Source organism: Eupeodes corollae, chromosome 1 (assembly GCF_945859685.1).
Source record: "Eupeodes corollae chromosome 1, idEupCoro1.1, whole genome shotgun sequence".
NCBI lineage: Eukaryota > Metazoa > Arthropoda > Insecta > Diptera > Syrphidae > Eupeodes > Eupeodes corollae.
The window spans coordinates 208,791,389-208,807,736 of record NC_079147.1 but is presented as its reverse complement, the minus strand read 5'-3'; the positions used below and the strand labels follow the sequence as shown (position 1 = coordinate 208,807,736).

General features: G+C 31.9%; 1 protein-coding gene across 1 annotated transcript in view; it reads right to left on the bottom strand.

Annotated features, from left to right (window-relative positions):
- Positions 1–276: 276 nt before the first annotated feature.
- The window catches only part of LOC129940824 (nuclear transcription factor Y subunit alpha), a 57,618-nt gene continuing 41,546 nt past the window's right edge, over positions 277–16,348 (bottom strand). The window contains exons 4-5 of the mRNA XM_056049320.1: positions 9,250–9,409; positions 277–2,969 (exon numbers count right to left, since the gene is read on the bottom strand). Coding sequence (XP_055905295.1) covers positions 1,212–2,969; positions 9,250–9,409 — 1,918 coding nt within the window. The 3' untranslated portion in view covers positions 277–1,211. The remainder of the gene's footprint in view (positions 2,970–9,249; positions 9,410–16,348) is intronic.

The following is a 16,348-nucleotide window of genomic DNA, read 5'->3' as shown; positions in this document are numbered from 1 at the left end:
TTTCAATACTGTGCCATTTTTATTTAACTTCGATTCGAAATATTTGAAACACAAATTGTAGTGCAGATTTTAACCATCAGTTATGATTTTTCAATAGATATCTTTTCTGGGGGTATTCTCCAATAAACGGAAATCCACTCGATGTAGCCAAATTTCGTATTGAGGCAAGAGAATTGCGTTCATCAAACTCATCAGAAACTCAAGAATCACGGAAAACTCAAAGCCTTGAACCAAAAACATATACAAAAAAAACATAAAATTATATTTTAGGATTGATTTCGTTTTATTTTTGTTTTCGTTTTTTCAAATTGATATTATTTTCGCTTAAAAAACTAAATTAACAAATGAAAAAAAAATAATTAAATAATATAATATTTTCCTTCGACTTAATTTCAAAACAATTTTTTAAATTTTTAAAGTACTCGTAATTTACAAACTTAAAATTAAATAGAAATAACTTAAACTCAAAAAGTCTTTTTTTCCATAGTAAGAAATTGTAATAATTTTTATTGTTTAGTTATTTAATGTTTTATGGTTTTCGTATTTAGTTAAATTTTCTTAAATTTTAATACATCACATGTTTTCACAACTAAAAAATTATTTAAGATAGTCTTAAAGGAAATTTACAGATAAAATTATATTATTTACAAAAAAATAAAAACAATAAATTAATAAGGTACGAGAAATAAATAATATTTTATTTTTTATATTTTCAATTTTTTGGAAAGGATATTACTACATAAGCTCTCTCTCTCTCTTTCTTTCTCTGAATTCTTCTTCAATTTGTTTTTTTTTTTTTTTTTGTTTTATTACACACACCTACTCATATTCACAAAATTTAATTTTTCTTTTTAATATTTATTTACACACATAGGAAAGAATGAAGAATGAAGAAAGAACGTGAACCAAAAAAAGGATATTTACAAAATGACGGAGGAATTTTAATTTATTTCATTGTTTCCTCATTAAATATTCGAAGAAGGAACTCTTGACTGTTTTCTTTTTTATTTTTTGCATTTTTGTTTTGAGGCTTTGCTTACTTTTGCCATTTTTTTACTTATTTATGTTTGTGTTGTTGTAGTATTTACTGGATCACAATATGTACAATGTCCTTGTTGAACGAACAAAAATTAAAAAAAAGAAATCCTTCCTTAAGTCTATGGGTTTTTTGAATTTGTTTTTTATTTACAATTGGGATCGACTCTCGACTCTCACGCCTTGGCTGGTGTATTACAGTTGACTACGTCTGTGCTATTGCAGCCAGTTGTTGTTGGTGTTAGTGGTGTTGTTGTTGTTGCTGTTTGTGTAGTCGCTAGGGATGGCTGTTGGGTGGAGTCCGAGTTATTATTCGGACTTCGATCAACATTCATGTCCTTTGGACATGCAGACGATGATGTTGATGATGATGATGTGGATGTGGATGTTTGTGGGGCAGGGAGTTGGGCTGCTGATGATGGTTGTTGCTTTTGCTGCTGCTGTTGCTTTGGCTGTCGTCGATTCCAGCCAAAATTTAAGGCAGCCGTTAGTCTGTTCTGACCACTGCCGTTGCCACTGCTACCACTTCCTCGGATGCCACCGCCCACACCCCGGCCGATTGATGAGGCCGGTGTGCTGCTGTGATGATGACTGTATCCCGAATCCGAGCCAAAACTGGAGTCACCCCCGCCGCCTCCGGAACTTCCCCTTGAGTACAATTGATGGTTGTGCTGGTGATGATGGTGTCCTAGTGCACCAGTAGTCGTATGATGATGATGATGATGCTGATGTGTGCTCGGTCGATAAGAGCCCATGATCCCTGCAGAGCTCGTATAGTCCGGAGCAATATATTCCGGATATGATAGTGGACCACCGACTAGTGCCGTCGCATTGCGACCGACTGTATTCGACTGCTGTTGCTGCTGTCGGCCACACGAGTCGTAGAGGTATCCTTCATGGAATATGGGCTCCGCATAGCCGTAGGTCGGCTCAATGGGATCCATTGGAGGAACTATTCGTCGACGGTCAATGCTTCGTGGATTCGTCCTGGAACGCATCGAGCTCAACAAGTTACTGGCAGCATAGTACGGCTGGGGATAGCGATTCGGGTGATTGACAATGTTTCGTTCGCGGAAGATTGTCGCCACCGCCGAAGCTGGATGGTGGAGCTGGTTGTTGATGCGATTACGTCTTTCGACTTCATTCTCCAGCGTGTTGTAGTATTGGGCACGATTGTTGTTGTTAGTGTTGGTGTTTAGGTTATTGTTCAGACTGTGATGGTGGAAGGTATTGTTATTGTAGGCCAATGACATAAGATTGTGATTTCTATTGTCGTATAGATGATTCTGGGCCATTGGCACACCAGCCATCATATCGCCGACCAACTGTTCTGACCCCGCCGAAGTATTGAACTCGTCCATGCTCGAACTGGCCGCTGGTGGCTTATGGCGGTTTTTGCGATTATTATTCTGACGTCCGGTTGTGTGCCGCAAGACTCCTGACAGAATTCCAGCCGTTCTACTTGGTGCATTATTATTTGTCGATGAGGCCGAAGTTGATGTGGCAGCAGATGTCACTGTTGTTGCATCATGCTGTGCATTCGATGAAGACGAAGACGACAGCAGTGAATTCCGCTCATGGCCGTTGTTGTTGTTATTATTATTATTGCTGCTGCTACTGTTGCATGGTTGCAAGGACGCAGTGATTCGTTCATGATAGATAGTCGAAACGGGTATTGTGGAGGCTGTGTCCGAAATGGATTTGTTAAATGATCTCTCGCCAGGCAATGAGAGTTCATCTTCGGCAAAATCATCATCGGAATGTAGTGGCGGTTCGGATTCAGCGTCTGAATCGCGTCCCGGACCGAGTTCTTCATAGACATTGTCATTCGAACGATACGGATCGGGTCCCGGAGATGAGGAGACTAAAAATGGTGGTGACCTCGTCATCGGATAGCCGCTGGGATAGTGAATTCCTTTTGAATGGTGTAACATCTAGAAATGGAAATAGACAAACAACGGGGAAATTAGTTTTCTGATTTAGTAAATATCTCGAGAATTTAAATATGTAGGTGTATAAAGATTGGATTTTATTGTATGGTATTGTGAAGGTTTTAAGGTACTCTTAGTTCGTTACTGAATTGTTACGAAAATGACCTAATTAATTTAGAAATTGTTTTCAAAGTATTTGTAAATACCTACGACTTTTCTGATGTTTGCCCCCTTTTATCTCAACACCTACTCATTAAATGAACTTTAAATTTTTTAAATCCAAAGCAACATGGACTGACATTTAAAACTTGAGATAGTTAAAAAAATGCAGCACGTGTACTTAAAAATGTTATCTTCATAAAAACTCTTTCGATTTGGATATGGTTTTCAACAGCTCATAAACCTTGCATTGCCGCTGGTATATTTAAATGAATTCGAGAAAACTCAAAGCAAATAAATAACCAAAATCATCAAGATTAACGATTCCGCACGTGTGAATCTGTTTTCAAGCTTATTTAAATCAAATTTACACGAAAGAAGGACAAGACCATTTATTTTATACTAAAATTCACCCTTTAAAAGGATTTAAGTCATTATCACAGAAATGCGTTGGTATCATCATCGTCGGTGCGGTGGTGGTCGACTGTCATCGCATAGCCTAGAAATGTCCTTTGTGAAAAATGAATAAGACATGCATCACGCATCTAGCACAGTTTTCTACACGGAGAGTTCTAACGCAGCTAGAAAAAGAGAGAGAGTAATGATGACACATAAAACCTCACATTTCATACTCAATTACTGTCGCTTTTCAACAAAATAGAAAAAAGTTATCGCCTTATGCATTCTCAAAGGATTCATGATACACATACATAGTTTTATTTTTTTCTTTAATTCTATTTTTATCTTTAATGGCCATGGCCTTTTGTTTCCTGCTCGTCTGTGTGTTGTGTGTTTAGTGTTTAGCATACACCGTCGTTCATTATACAGTTATACACGTGTTAAAAAAGAGGAAAAGTCCTTATCCTTTTTTTCAACCAGTTTATTTATCCCTATGCAAATGAATGGGATTTCCTCGACTTTCCTAAATGAAGACCTGGTACTTGTTTTTTTTAGAGTCCTGTTAATCCTTTTTACCTACTCTTTCGTTTTCTGTGTCTGTTAAGTATTAACATAAGGCCGAGTCGCCTATCTGCATGAGTAGAGATGAATGATGTAATTCTTTTTCCTAAGCATAACACACAAAAAAAAAAAACAGGAAGACGAATTTAAGAAAAAAGCTTTTATCCTTCACAGAATCCAGTGACAAATGAAAAAAAGGACATCGTTATTTATTTTTAATTGTTAAAAATATTTATACTTTTTTCTCTCTTTTTCTTCCTTTAGCTATCTGTCTATTTTTGTAGGTACCCTTGGCTGGATTAGATTTATGTATATTTATGTAGAAACAAAAATGTCCTTTTGAGATAACATGGCTAACAAAAAAAAAAAATTGGAAACAAGAAATAAAAAATGAGGAAACAAAACAAAAAACGAAATAAAGGACGCACTTTATTTGCATTGTTATGTTCTTTGTTCAATGGAAAATAATGTGAATGCCAACGTTTATAAATATATTTTTTGTTCTTGTTTTGCTTTAACGTTCTTTTTGTCGTTCGTCCTGTTTGTTTTTTGTTGTTTTATTTATTTGGAACGAATAGCCTTTTGAATATTAATGAGGATCCCATTTTATGCAAAAACCATCACAGAAAGAGAAAGAGAGAGAGAGACAGAGTGTGGGTGGGAAGATTTTAATAAATTTTCTTTTTTTTTATAAATTTTTGTTGGTTAAGTTTATCCTTTGTCTTTGTTGTTTGCCGCATCACTTATTTAATAAATATTGAAATATACAAAATTAAACTGGAATTTTATTTCAAGTTGACGATGAAATAAGGAAAATAGAATTTATTAAGTTTAACAATTATTATTATTGTAAACAATTTTAATTCAAAAAAGAAGCAAACGTTTTTTTTTATATCTAAGGGATGTAAATGTATTTATTTGAATATTCAGGATTAAAATCAGGATGTAAATTTTATCTTCCTTTATTTTCTGTTTTAATTAAATTAATATTGACGTGTCATTAATTTTTCTATTTGAATATTCAATAATCTACTTATACAAAAAAAAAAAATTAATTTACACAAAATTAAAATTTAATTTAAAATAAAATATACAACGCATTTTTTGAATTGAAAATAAATCAATCAACACAACACAGAACAACAAGACAAAAATTAAACTCAACAACTCGATGATGGTTTGCGGATAATATCGTCAATATTGACAGGATATTGACACTAAAAATCGTGTGTATATATTTGCATATTGAGTTTAAGCACATTTTAAACTAAAAACCATATTACAAAAACAAAAACACACGCGGAATTCACGCAATGTAATTAAATAAGTAAAAAAAGGTCAATTTAAAGTTGTTGTTGTTTTTCTTTTTAACTGCCAAGTAGTTTATGTGTAGGTAGGTTTTTGTAATTTTAAAAAAGTAAGGGTTGACATTTATTTATCAACCCCTTACATCCTGTTTCTTTTCCCTTTTTTTCACGATAGTAAAAAAAAAATCAAAACAAACTGTTGTTGGAAAAAAAAATTAATCCTGCGATTGCATTAATCGACAATGTCCTTTCGATATAGGTACTGATGTGTATAGTACAACAGGAGCTCACGATGACGCTTGTGATTAAGGATGATTAACGAGAACGCTCTTATCCTTTTTCCTCTACACATACATACATATTTGTTTGTTTTGCTATCCTGCTTTCCTTTTTTTAAATTTAATTTAATTTTATATACCAGAAGGGGGTGCACTGTACATCATCTGTACATCTATACATTGCACAGTACACATCCTGTATGAAAAAAAAACGAAAGAAATTATTTAAATTCATTCAACAAATCCTGTGAATGTTGTCAAATTCAATTTAATTGATTTTATTTTTCTTCTTAGTTGTCAGTGTAATTTTGTTTTTGTTTTTTCATTTTCTCTTGTGAAACTTCGACAGCACAATTAATGTCGATTTATATTTGGAAAATGTATGTCAAGTCGAATCGAATCGACAGAAAGAATAAAGAACACACAAAAAATCTGATAAATAATTGCATATAAGGGATTGTAGAAATCTGTGTGCATGATTTGACACTTATTAAATCGAATATGTGTTAAAATATGCAATTGACATAATGACAAGCAAGGAAGAGATTTGGTATATATGGAATTTCTTTCTCGAAAAAAGTCCTTTTCTGTTTTTTAAGTTTCATCAATCGACAGCTAAAATTTTGAGGAATGACATTTTTAGTTTTTTTTTACATTTTACTCCAAGGATCAAGTGGTTTTCTATTTTTTCAGTTCACGAAATTTGTGCAATCTGAAGATAACTGAATTAGATTGAAGAAGCGTAAGAAGATGGAAACAAGTTTTTGAGATATGTCGTATTTTTTAAGGGGTTCATTCAAATACTTAGGGTTATTTGGAATTATGAACATTCAGAGATGCCTTTATTCAAGTTTTTCTTTTACAGATATTCGTAAACTTTTTTAAGATGAAACTAAAAAAATGCGAGCTATAGGTCCTAAAAATTCAAATATTTCATTTATCAATGTTAAATAAGGGAACAATGTTAGTAACAAAAATATTCTTTTCTTTTTTCAATTTGAAGACGTCACTTATTTCATAAATGTCAATCTGGTTTAACCGGAAGATAAAATATATTTATTTTTTAATTTCCACATCACCTCACCTGCCACCATATCCTGTCAAATTAAATCCCTCTCGCATTACAAACAAAACACACAATCACACTTCATTATCAAAGTAGATAGAAAGAAGGCGTTAGAAAAAGAGAGTTGGAGAAAAATACGTCACATTTTGACAATAATAATTTTTGATCCTTAAATCCTGAAATTCTCTTATTTCATATCACATTTCCACACCATCAACATCAAAACGAAATAAAAATAAACAAAACAAGAAACAAGCAAAATTAAATGACAAACAAATAAAAAAAATTTAAAAAAAATGAAAAAAATCAATTTTCAAAGAGTATAATGCTTCCTTTTATTTATTTATTATTTACCTCAATCTCCTTTTCCATTTTATTTTTTTTATTTTGTTTGTTTTCACTATAAATGTCAATGTAATGTGATATTTACACTCTTGGCATAAAGCAAAAGGAGTATACCTAACCTATATGATAAAGGATGCCCATATAATGTCTTTATGAAAAGAAATTCGCGTAAAAAGTCATTGACAAATAACAAATATAAATAAAAATAAAAATAAAAAAAATACAAGTCCTCATAAAAATCAACAGCATAATACAAAAATATACAATAATAGGTACATAATGTTGGTGATAATGATTATTATATGATAAAACGATATTGAAATGTGATTCCTTGTGTATTTGCAAAAAAATTAAATCAAAAGAAATGAGCCAGGACACAAAAATATTCATAACAATAAAGAAAAAAATATAAATAATAATAAAAGATACTCAACCGTGCGATGATGAGTTAAAGATATAATATCATGTATATACCTTTTTATAGATAAAGAAGTGCGATGCTAGAAGAAATATTCTTTTCTTTATATTCAATCTCCTTTTCAATGATTGTATATTATTCTTCATTCTCATGAATTCTGATGAATATTTTGTAAAATATCAAATTTCACTCCTTTTCTGACAATGACATACCTTAGCTACAACCTACAACCATCAAGGATATTATTTTGACAGGACCTGCCTAAATGTTTTGATTTCTATTGTACCAACATTATACCTATAGCTTTATAGATTTCTGATGAAAATATTATCACAGAACGAGATTGATTGATTTAAACAATTAAAATTGAATTAAAAAGAACTCACCGGATATTTGTGCTCATTTTTCAAAAAGACAAAAATAATATTACAAGGATATTTTCTTATATCTACATATCTACAAACATCCCATTACACACAAAAATAGAGCAACCCTCTTACAGATCAAAAAGCTTTTGATATATTATATTGTTATTGTTTGGAGAAAACTCTATAGATATAGTATCTTTATGCATATTCGTACTAACCACACAGTTTCCTTGGATGATGATATTATCCCTGTAGCTACTTTCTAACAATCACAGATAACCCATTCACCCAGTTATCCTTTCTGAGAAATGTTCAACTATAACCAACCAACCTCAACCCATTGTCATTTTCCTTATTTCCATTGGAACAAACATCCATAAAGGTTATATGCATATATCAAACCCTATATACGAATATAGTATCTACCCACTCGATTAATAATTACAATTGCAATTAAATCCTTGTGGTGTTCTCTTGTGGTATGCAATTTCCATTGTGAAATTTATAATGTGTGTGTGTGTTTTTATTTTTTTTTTGTTTTGGGGCCAAGGGTTTTATTCAAAATCACTGAGAAATTTAGGAACAGGCTGTGTTGTAAGGACAAAAAGGGTTAGAGATGTGGAAGGGGGTTCATTACAATCTTTAAACTTTGAATCTTGAAGAGGAAATATGTGTATGTATATACAATGCAGCAAGGTATTGGAATATGAAGATGTACAATTGTGTCTTCAATTCATGATTGACCAGATAGATTTCTATTTTCTACTTAAATATGTACACAAAAGCTATCTACGTATTTATTATAATGTTTGTGATACCGATACGTATTTTGTTAATTGAGTGTCTATGTCTCTCTGTCTGTTTCTCTATCTCTGTTTTCAAGGATGTTATTGTCTTTTTCAAGGATTTCTATCTTACAAAGTTGAGGTAGTTTACATATACATATGTATAATAGACAAAAAGATATATATCATCAATTTTGATTAGACTTCTAATTATTGTCTTGTGTATTACAATTTTCAAAACAAGTGTGGTTTGAATTGCAATATATTTTGATATTACTTTATATATGTACATAGGTATTCTCTACATTTGTATGAAAACAAGAATTTTAATGTTCAATAAATTATCACAACTTAAAGAAATCAACGATGAGCGATAGAACCAATTTTGTTTAAATTAATCTGATTCATGAAAAGGGTTAGTTTTAGTATCACAAAAATATACCACGGATTGATAATAAATCTTGTTGAATATTTTGAATTATAATCAACCAAATATCACATAGTATATGAAAAGTATCACAAGAGTTTATTTTATTTTTTCACAATAAACAAACCAATCCACATTTTAAAATCCACAAATTCAAGTTTCAATCTTACCTCAACGTTATGATGATGATGTCTCATAACCAACGGTCGATGTCCTAAATGTGCATCTGGATCTTCATATGTCACCGAATGTCCACCCGGTAGTCCATTCATATGTGGACCACGTGTTGGTGTCTTGCAGGGTAAAAAGTTTTGAACTTTTCTTTTATTTCTAAAAAAAAAGAAAGAGAAATCAAATTAAAATCGAAATTAAATGCATGATTTCATGTATCAAAAATATTTAATAAGTGTGACTCTATGTAGAATGATATTTTTATTGTTATTGTCCTGACAAAAATCAAATAACAAATTTTTGTTAGTTATATAAAATTTAATTTCAGAAAACTTTCGCATGTGTCATTTTTATACACATACTATTTTGATTTATGTAGATTTAGCACCGTATTCATTATACACATGTACGTACATTTGTATGTATTTAATTTTCGCACTTTGAAAATTGTCAGTTGATATACACAGCTACATAATTTTAATTTGCATGTCATTGTTTGGCATTCGAAATGAAAATATGTACTACCCTATGGAATACATATATTAAAACTTGTAGACAGAATAAAAAGTTGCGGGTGTGAGTGTGATATTTTGCATACAACAAAAAACGAATATCTAAAATTCAATCTTTTAATGTGAATAAATATTTAAATTAGCAACAGCAGTTGAATATTGACAACAAAAACAACATCAGCAGCAGTGAAAATCACACAACCCTCTTCAATAAAAGTTTAATCTCAAATAATAAAACTCCTGTCTCGTACAGAACTTTTCAAAAAGTGCCAACCAACCTCGAGAATGAAATACATAAAAAAGATGGAATAAAAAAATGTGTTGAAGAGGAAATAGGAAAATATTTTAATTAATTTGACAAATGCTATGAAGGAAGACAAATTAAAAGAAAAAAAAAATCGAGAATAATTTGCGTGTATTTCTTTAAAACTTTTAACCTTTGTTGTCTTGAGAAAATTGTGTGCAGATATAACCCTTTATTAGCTTCAATAATGAGGTTTCGTTAACTGTCGGAAGATGATTGTTATGTCGGTAATTAGAAATTATATCGCTTGTGGAACGTATGTGGATCTTAACATTTTTATATTTGTATGCAATCATGGTATTACTCATATTGCAATAAATGAAGGATTTCTTCAATTTTAAATAATAAACCGACTCAAAATAAGACTTAAATCAATTTTATTAAATATTAATGTTTTTCACTTTTTGTAAACTCCAATATTTTGCTGGAAGACTGGTCCAAAGTCCAGATAAAAAGCTACTTTACAGAAAATTAATCAATGATCTTACTTGTATTTTTAAAAAAATCATCTTTTATCTCACTTTTAGAAGTTTTTTAAGCTGTGGATTGTATGTGGATTGTAATTTATGTATCACAAATTAGTAAAAAGAAACAAATAGACAAGCTAAAGAAACTGTCTTAAGTGATACAAATTAACACAACCTCTGTGATTTTCCTAAGATATTAATGTCAATGCTGTTGTGTTAAGCAAAAACCTCATTTATTTTAATAAATCAAAAGCCACTGGATATGGACTTTTGTTCCTCTTCATTTCAAATGGACAACTCTCTGATGCCTTCTAAATCTCTCTATCGAATACTCTAAGTAAGATTAATCGTTATCGAATGGCACCATAGAGATACATCATCTTCTCTACTGTATAACATAACTTCATTTCCACCCCCTCTCAAAGTACCTATACATTCATGTGTATCCTTGGCTACTTGGCTAACTTTTTTTTTTGTAGAAGAGGGAATCTGAAATCAGAACATTTTAATTCCATGTTTGGCCATAAATCACCCATAAAAGTAAAAAAAGAAAAGCAAACAAGTGTTATTCTTAATTTTCAATTTTGTGACTACATATACACCCTTGTGTGATAGGATGGGATGCCAAGGATATAGTAGATAAAGGTTAGGTGTATAACATCAGGAGCAGCACCAGGAGCATTGGAAACAAAATTAAATAATAATAGACGATGGAATATAAAATTAACTCGTAAGTGAAATTGTTCACTTTTTAGACGCTCATCGTGTCTTCTCTCCATCTCCTTCGTCGTTGTTCGCGTTCTTCTTGCAATTTATTATCCTTTTTTTCGAAGTATATGTATCCTTTTTGACATCTTTACTCACCGGTGTGTATGGAGATATGGGTGTGGGAGTGAAGGGAGGGTCTATTCTGTATTGTATTTTTTGAAGGAGTATAAGACAATTTTAAATTGTATTAAGCTATAACAAGAAATTTTCCAGGAACACAAAAAAAAATAAGTCTCCTACTCGCGTGTTCATGTTTTCACATAATATTTCCAAAGTCCTCATAAGCATGGCGAATATATGTATGCATGTTGAAAGTTGAAGATTTTGCTATATTTCCTAAGAAACGGTGTCTGTAAGGACGACGCGACGCGACGCGAGCATCGGGCTAAAATGTGTCAGAGAATATTTAACACATAGAATGCTGCATGACTCCTTGTACCTATAGGTATAGAGAGTTCACTTTACTCTCGCCCATGCCATATATAGAATACCCCTTGAAAACCGTTCGAATCCTGAAACTCTGTTCGTTATTCTTATATTCCCTGATGAGGTTAGAGAAGAGAGATCGAGGGGGCATGTATAGAATAAAGAATGTACAAGAAAAGTTATCCCTTTCATATATGAATATGGCAGGTTCTTCTAAGTTTTTTTTTTTTTACTTTGTGAGGACACATTTTCGAGTGTGTATTTAATTAAAAATGCTTGAGATACTTTTTGGCAGCGATGGTGTGAGTAAGAGTAAAGCATTGTGAACAGAACCAGACAAGAAGAAGAGGTGTATCATACAGAGGAGCACAAAAGTTCGTAGAGCAGAGACTGCGGAAGGTTTTATTATAAGTGAATTTGAATATTTTGCATTCATGTGGGATGAATTATTAAATTAAGGAACTCTTTGGAGCGCGATAAAATACATAAGAATGACTACATCTACCTCTAGAACTACCTTAACAATTTATAATAATGTACATGGAAGTTTAACGACTTTTTGAAAAGAGGAAAAGGATTTTTTTTGGTTTTGGTTTTGTTTTTGTTGTTATTATTTTTTTTTTATTTAAAGATAAAGCTTACTTACGCATTGCGAAATAACGATGATAAATTGTTGATGGTATAAGTAATTGGTTAAGAAAACTTTTGACAAAGAACACTTTTGAGTTTTGTTTTTGTTTAAAATAACATTTTACACAAGAGGTTTTCATTTCTTAAATAGGTAACATACATTATACATAATAATATAATGATGCAAATTTGGTTAAATGAGATTGAATACAAAGGAAAACGTTTAAGATTGAAAAAAAAATCTTATCTTCCGCTAGGTACTTGTCTTTAATGTTTTTGGATTTTGAATTATGATGGAATTCAGAGAAATGAGAATGTATATTGATTTAAAGCGAGACAGTTTTTGAGAAGGGTCTTTCTTATGTTTTTAAACATTCAAAACAATTTAACTACTTACTTACTTACGTTCCACAACATTTCCCATGAAGTTTAAAAAATTGGTTGTCATCCTTTATTTTTTTTTCTATTGAAATTAACTTTAAAGTACTTATTTTACTTTGTGGAACGTATTTATTTTTAATTCAGCAGAAGTTAACACAAACAGAAATATAATTTTTTTATAATCCACAGTATTTTTATGAGAAGTAATCGATTTTCAATTATTTTTCATTTGGAAATTTCAATTGCAGCCTAATTTAAGAAAGTGGAACGTATTCGTTTATCATTCCGCAGCAATATATATGAAATCCACAACAAGATTTTATTTAAAATACATGTTAAAAATTACATGACAAGAGTTAGTTCCAATTCCACATTCACTACGATCTAAATAATTTATCTCCAAATGTGTGGACCATATTTAGATACTAAGTAACTTAGCTTTAATATTTAATTACTAAAATATGGACAGAGGCTGGTTCAAAAGTCATCTTTGGTGGTATGGTCAGATAAAGAAAATTGTATAGAAAAGTCGACTTGTGTTGGACTTTCAACCACTTACCCTAACACCCACAATTAATTGCTTACAACTACTTAAACAACAAAACTTCATAATTCCTTTTTTACCATCACTCTTCACAAAGTATACTTATAGTATCTTTAGATACCTGTCTGTTGCGGTAGACCAAATCAGCTTATAACAAAAAAAAAAATCCCCATATTAATTTCCCATCTCCAAAAAAAACACGCAAAAAGTAATAAATTGCCTCCAAAAAAAACCATCAACCCTCAACCATCGTTTTAATCATAACAAAGCGTATTACACTTCATAACATTACATTACACTTACAACCAAGAAAAAATAAACGACAAGTGGAACCTCATCGCAGTTCTTGAAGACTCTTTTTCCTGCTGACGAACTCTACCCCTCTATATTCCTTATCACTGTCTCTCTCTCTCTCTCTCTTAAAAAATAAAACCTATTAAAGGGCATATGTCGAGAGTTCTTTTATTTTCAAACAGAAGAAAAAAATAAAAGCACTTCTTTTAACATGAATGAGAATTTAAGCAAACATCTTCGTCCTTGTTTTTCCACTTCACTCCACATCACTTCACTTCACCATCCCGCAGTTTTATTTTCATTTTGGTTTTATTTTTTTTTTTACTTAAAGAAGTGCAAAATTTTTCATTATATCTCAGCCAGCCCTCAAGTCGTTCTCCTCGCATAGTATAAGTCGAAGGTATATGTTGATGGCATGCTGAATATAACAGCCTTTTTGCCTCTATAATATACAATCTATTTTGTAACTTCCTTTTGCCATTGCTCGCGTTACAAAATATTAAGATACAAAGACAATAATTGAACGTTACTTAATAGCTGTAGGAAGCGATTCTATACGCCGCTGCCACTATCGCCAACTCCACTCTGCAATGGAGCAAAACCAACAACAAAAACAACAACACCACACATAGTCACCTCGCCTTATCTTGCCTTATATAGCCTTTATGTTGTGTGTTGTGCTTGTGCCTTTGAAAGGCTCGCTTTTTGCCGTACATAAGTTTAAATGGTTTCAAGAGACGAAAGTATGAAAAATTATGACAACATTATTCATAAATTGTTTAAGACAATGAATGGCTATGGGTATGTGTATGTTTTTGTTTTTGCGTGTGTGTGTGTGTGTAGGGAACATAGTCCTAGAGGCATTCAATGCTGCTACCATCGCCGCCACTGCCACCATCATTATAAAAGGCACCCATTCTCCTACTTCTTTCTTTACGTATACCTACCCACAGACTCGTCTATAGCCCCCGAGCTTTGCTAAAAGAAGCCAAAAAGCTATTATGTGGTATACCATGTTAGTTGGCGGTGGTTTTTCTAAAAGGCTCCATTCTGCTCAAGAATTCAAAAGGCGTCAACCACTAACAAAAAAAAACAACAACAATAAGAACGACATCATCACTGATGACGACAACGACTCTACATACGAGACAGGCGAGGGAAGCATTTCCGGTTGTAAACATTTTTGTATTTGTGTTAGAAATTGTTCAACAATAAAACGGGTTAAGGACATGAACTCTCTCTCAAACATAAGTCAAAGGACACTCACTCGCATATACTCGATCCATACTTACGTACATGCGACTTGAATGTTATGTGATACTCTGGTTTATTTTATTTTTTTCATTTTCATTGTGCGCCTATAAAAAATATATTTGCCTTCTTTCTATAATCGATTCAGGACGTGTCAAGTTGTATTCGACAACTTAAAACATCAAAAAAGGTTATACAATAAAAATAAAATTCATTTTTATGACATCCCGCAGGATATTCAGAGGTCATTTCGATGAATTGTTTTTTCTTTTTATCGACTGGACTTTAATTTCCAGAATTATTGTTAACGTTATAGAATTTTTTATTAAGTTAATCTTTGAACTTTTCAACAGAAGCCAAAAAGAGGTAGGTATGCACTTAAACAAATCCCGAGAGCAGCCCTCTCTTATCCTTAAAAAAAGGACGATTTTTGAAATAAAAATAAAATTAAGAAAACAAAAAAATTAATGATCGACAAAATCCCATCGTTTTATCAATATCAAATATTTAAAAGGATATCTTTTTGCTATTTCGCACGACGAAATCGAGAGATTTCAAGACGATTTCAAGACGATTATGTTGCAAAAGAAAGAAAAAAAAATGAGAAATCTACAATACACTCGTAAATCGATTTATTTTCCATCACCATCATCATTATCATCTCAAGAATCAGCTAAATTTTGATGTTTTCTTTCGATTGTGTAAATGTGAATGTTAGAATGTGCCTTTTTTTGATATGATTCTTTTGCGTATATTTGCACAATTTAATCCTTTGAAAGCAATGTTCAAGCCCTAAAGGGTAGGTATATTCTTCTTTTGCTTCTTCTTTTTTTTTTTTCTTCGATGATGACTGGCAGCACAGGAGTGTGCGGAGAAAATGTCCTTAATTCGATAAAAGTGGCAACACAAAAGAATAGCTTTCACAGAGGGAAGATGCTTACAGAGTAGAGTGGTATTATGCCTATATAGAAAAAGTAGCTTGTGCAGAGAAGTATAAGAATACAAAAAAAAAAAAACAAATAATGCAAAGCAGAAAATCCCTTTTTTTATGCTTTATTGAAGGCAGGAAGGATATTCCCCTAAAGGGCATAAAAACACATACAACCTACATATACGTGCATAAAACATATCAGACGGAAGGTGTATGAGTTAAAGCTTCGGAAAGAAGAAAAGGAAGCATTTACTCATTTGTGCTGTTAGTTTTCCCAAACTTGTTGTTGTAACTCCTCTCTCGGCTCGCTCGGCTAGGTCGTCGCTCGTCTATACCTCCTCCATCTACATAATAAAGTCGGTATAATCGGTTTCAAAGATGATGCTTCTTATAGCCTTTTTTTTCATTTATCCTCAGATTGTTATATGGGAAGTTTTTTATCTTTATTTTTGTTGCTAGCCTGATGCCTGAGGGTGTAACAAACTTTAAGAAATAGAAAAAAAAAAGTTTGTATACCTATAACACTCAGAAGCACATAACATTATTGATATGTAAAGAGATGTTATCACTTGTGATTGATGTTTGACGAA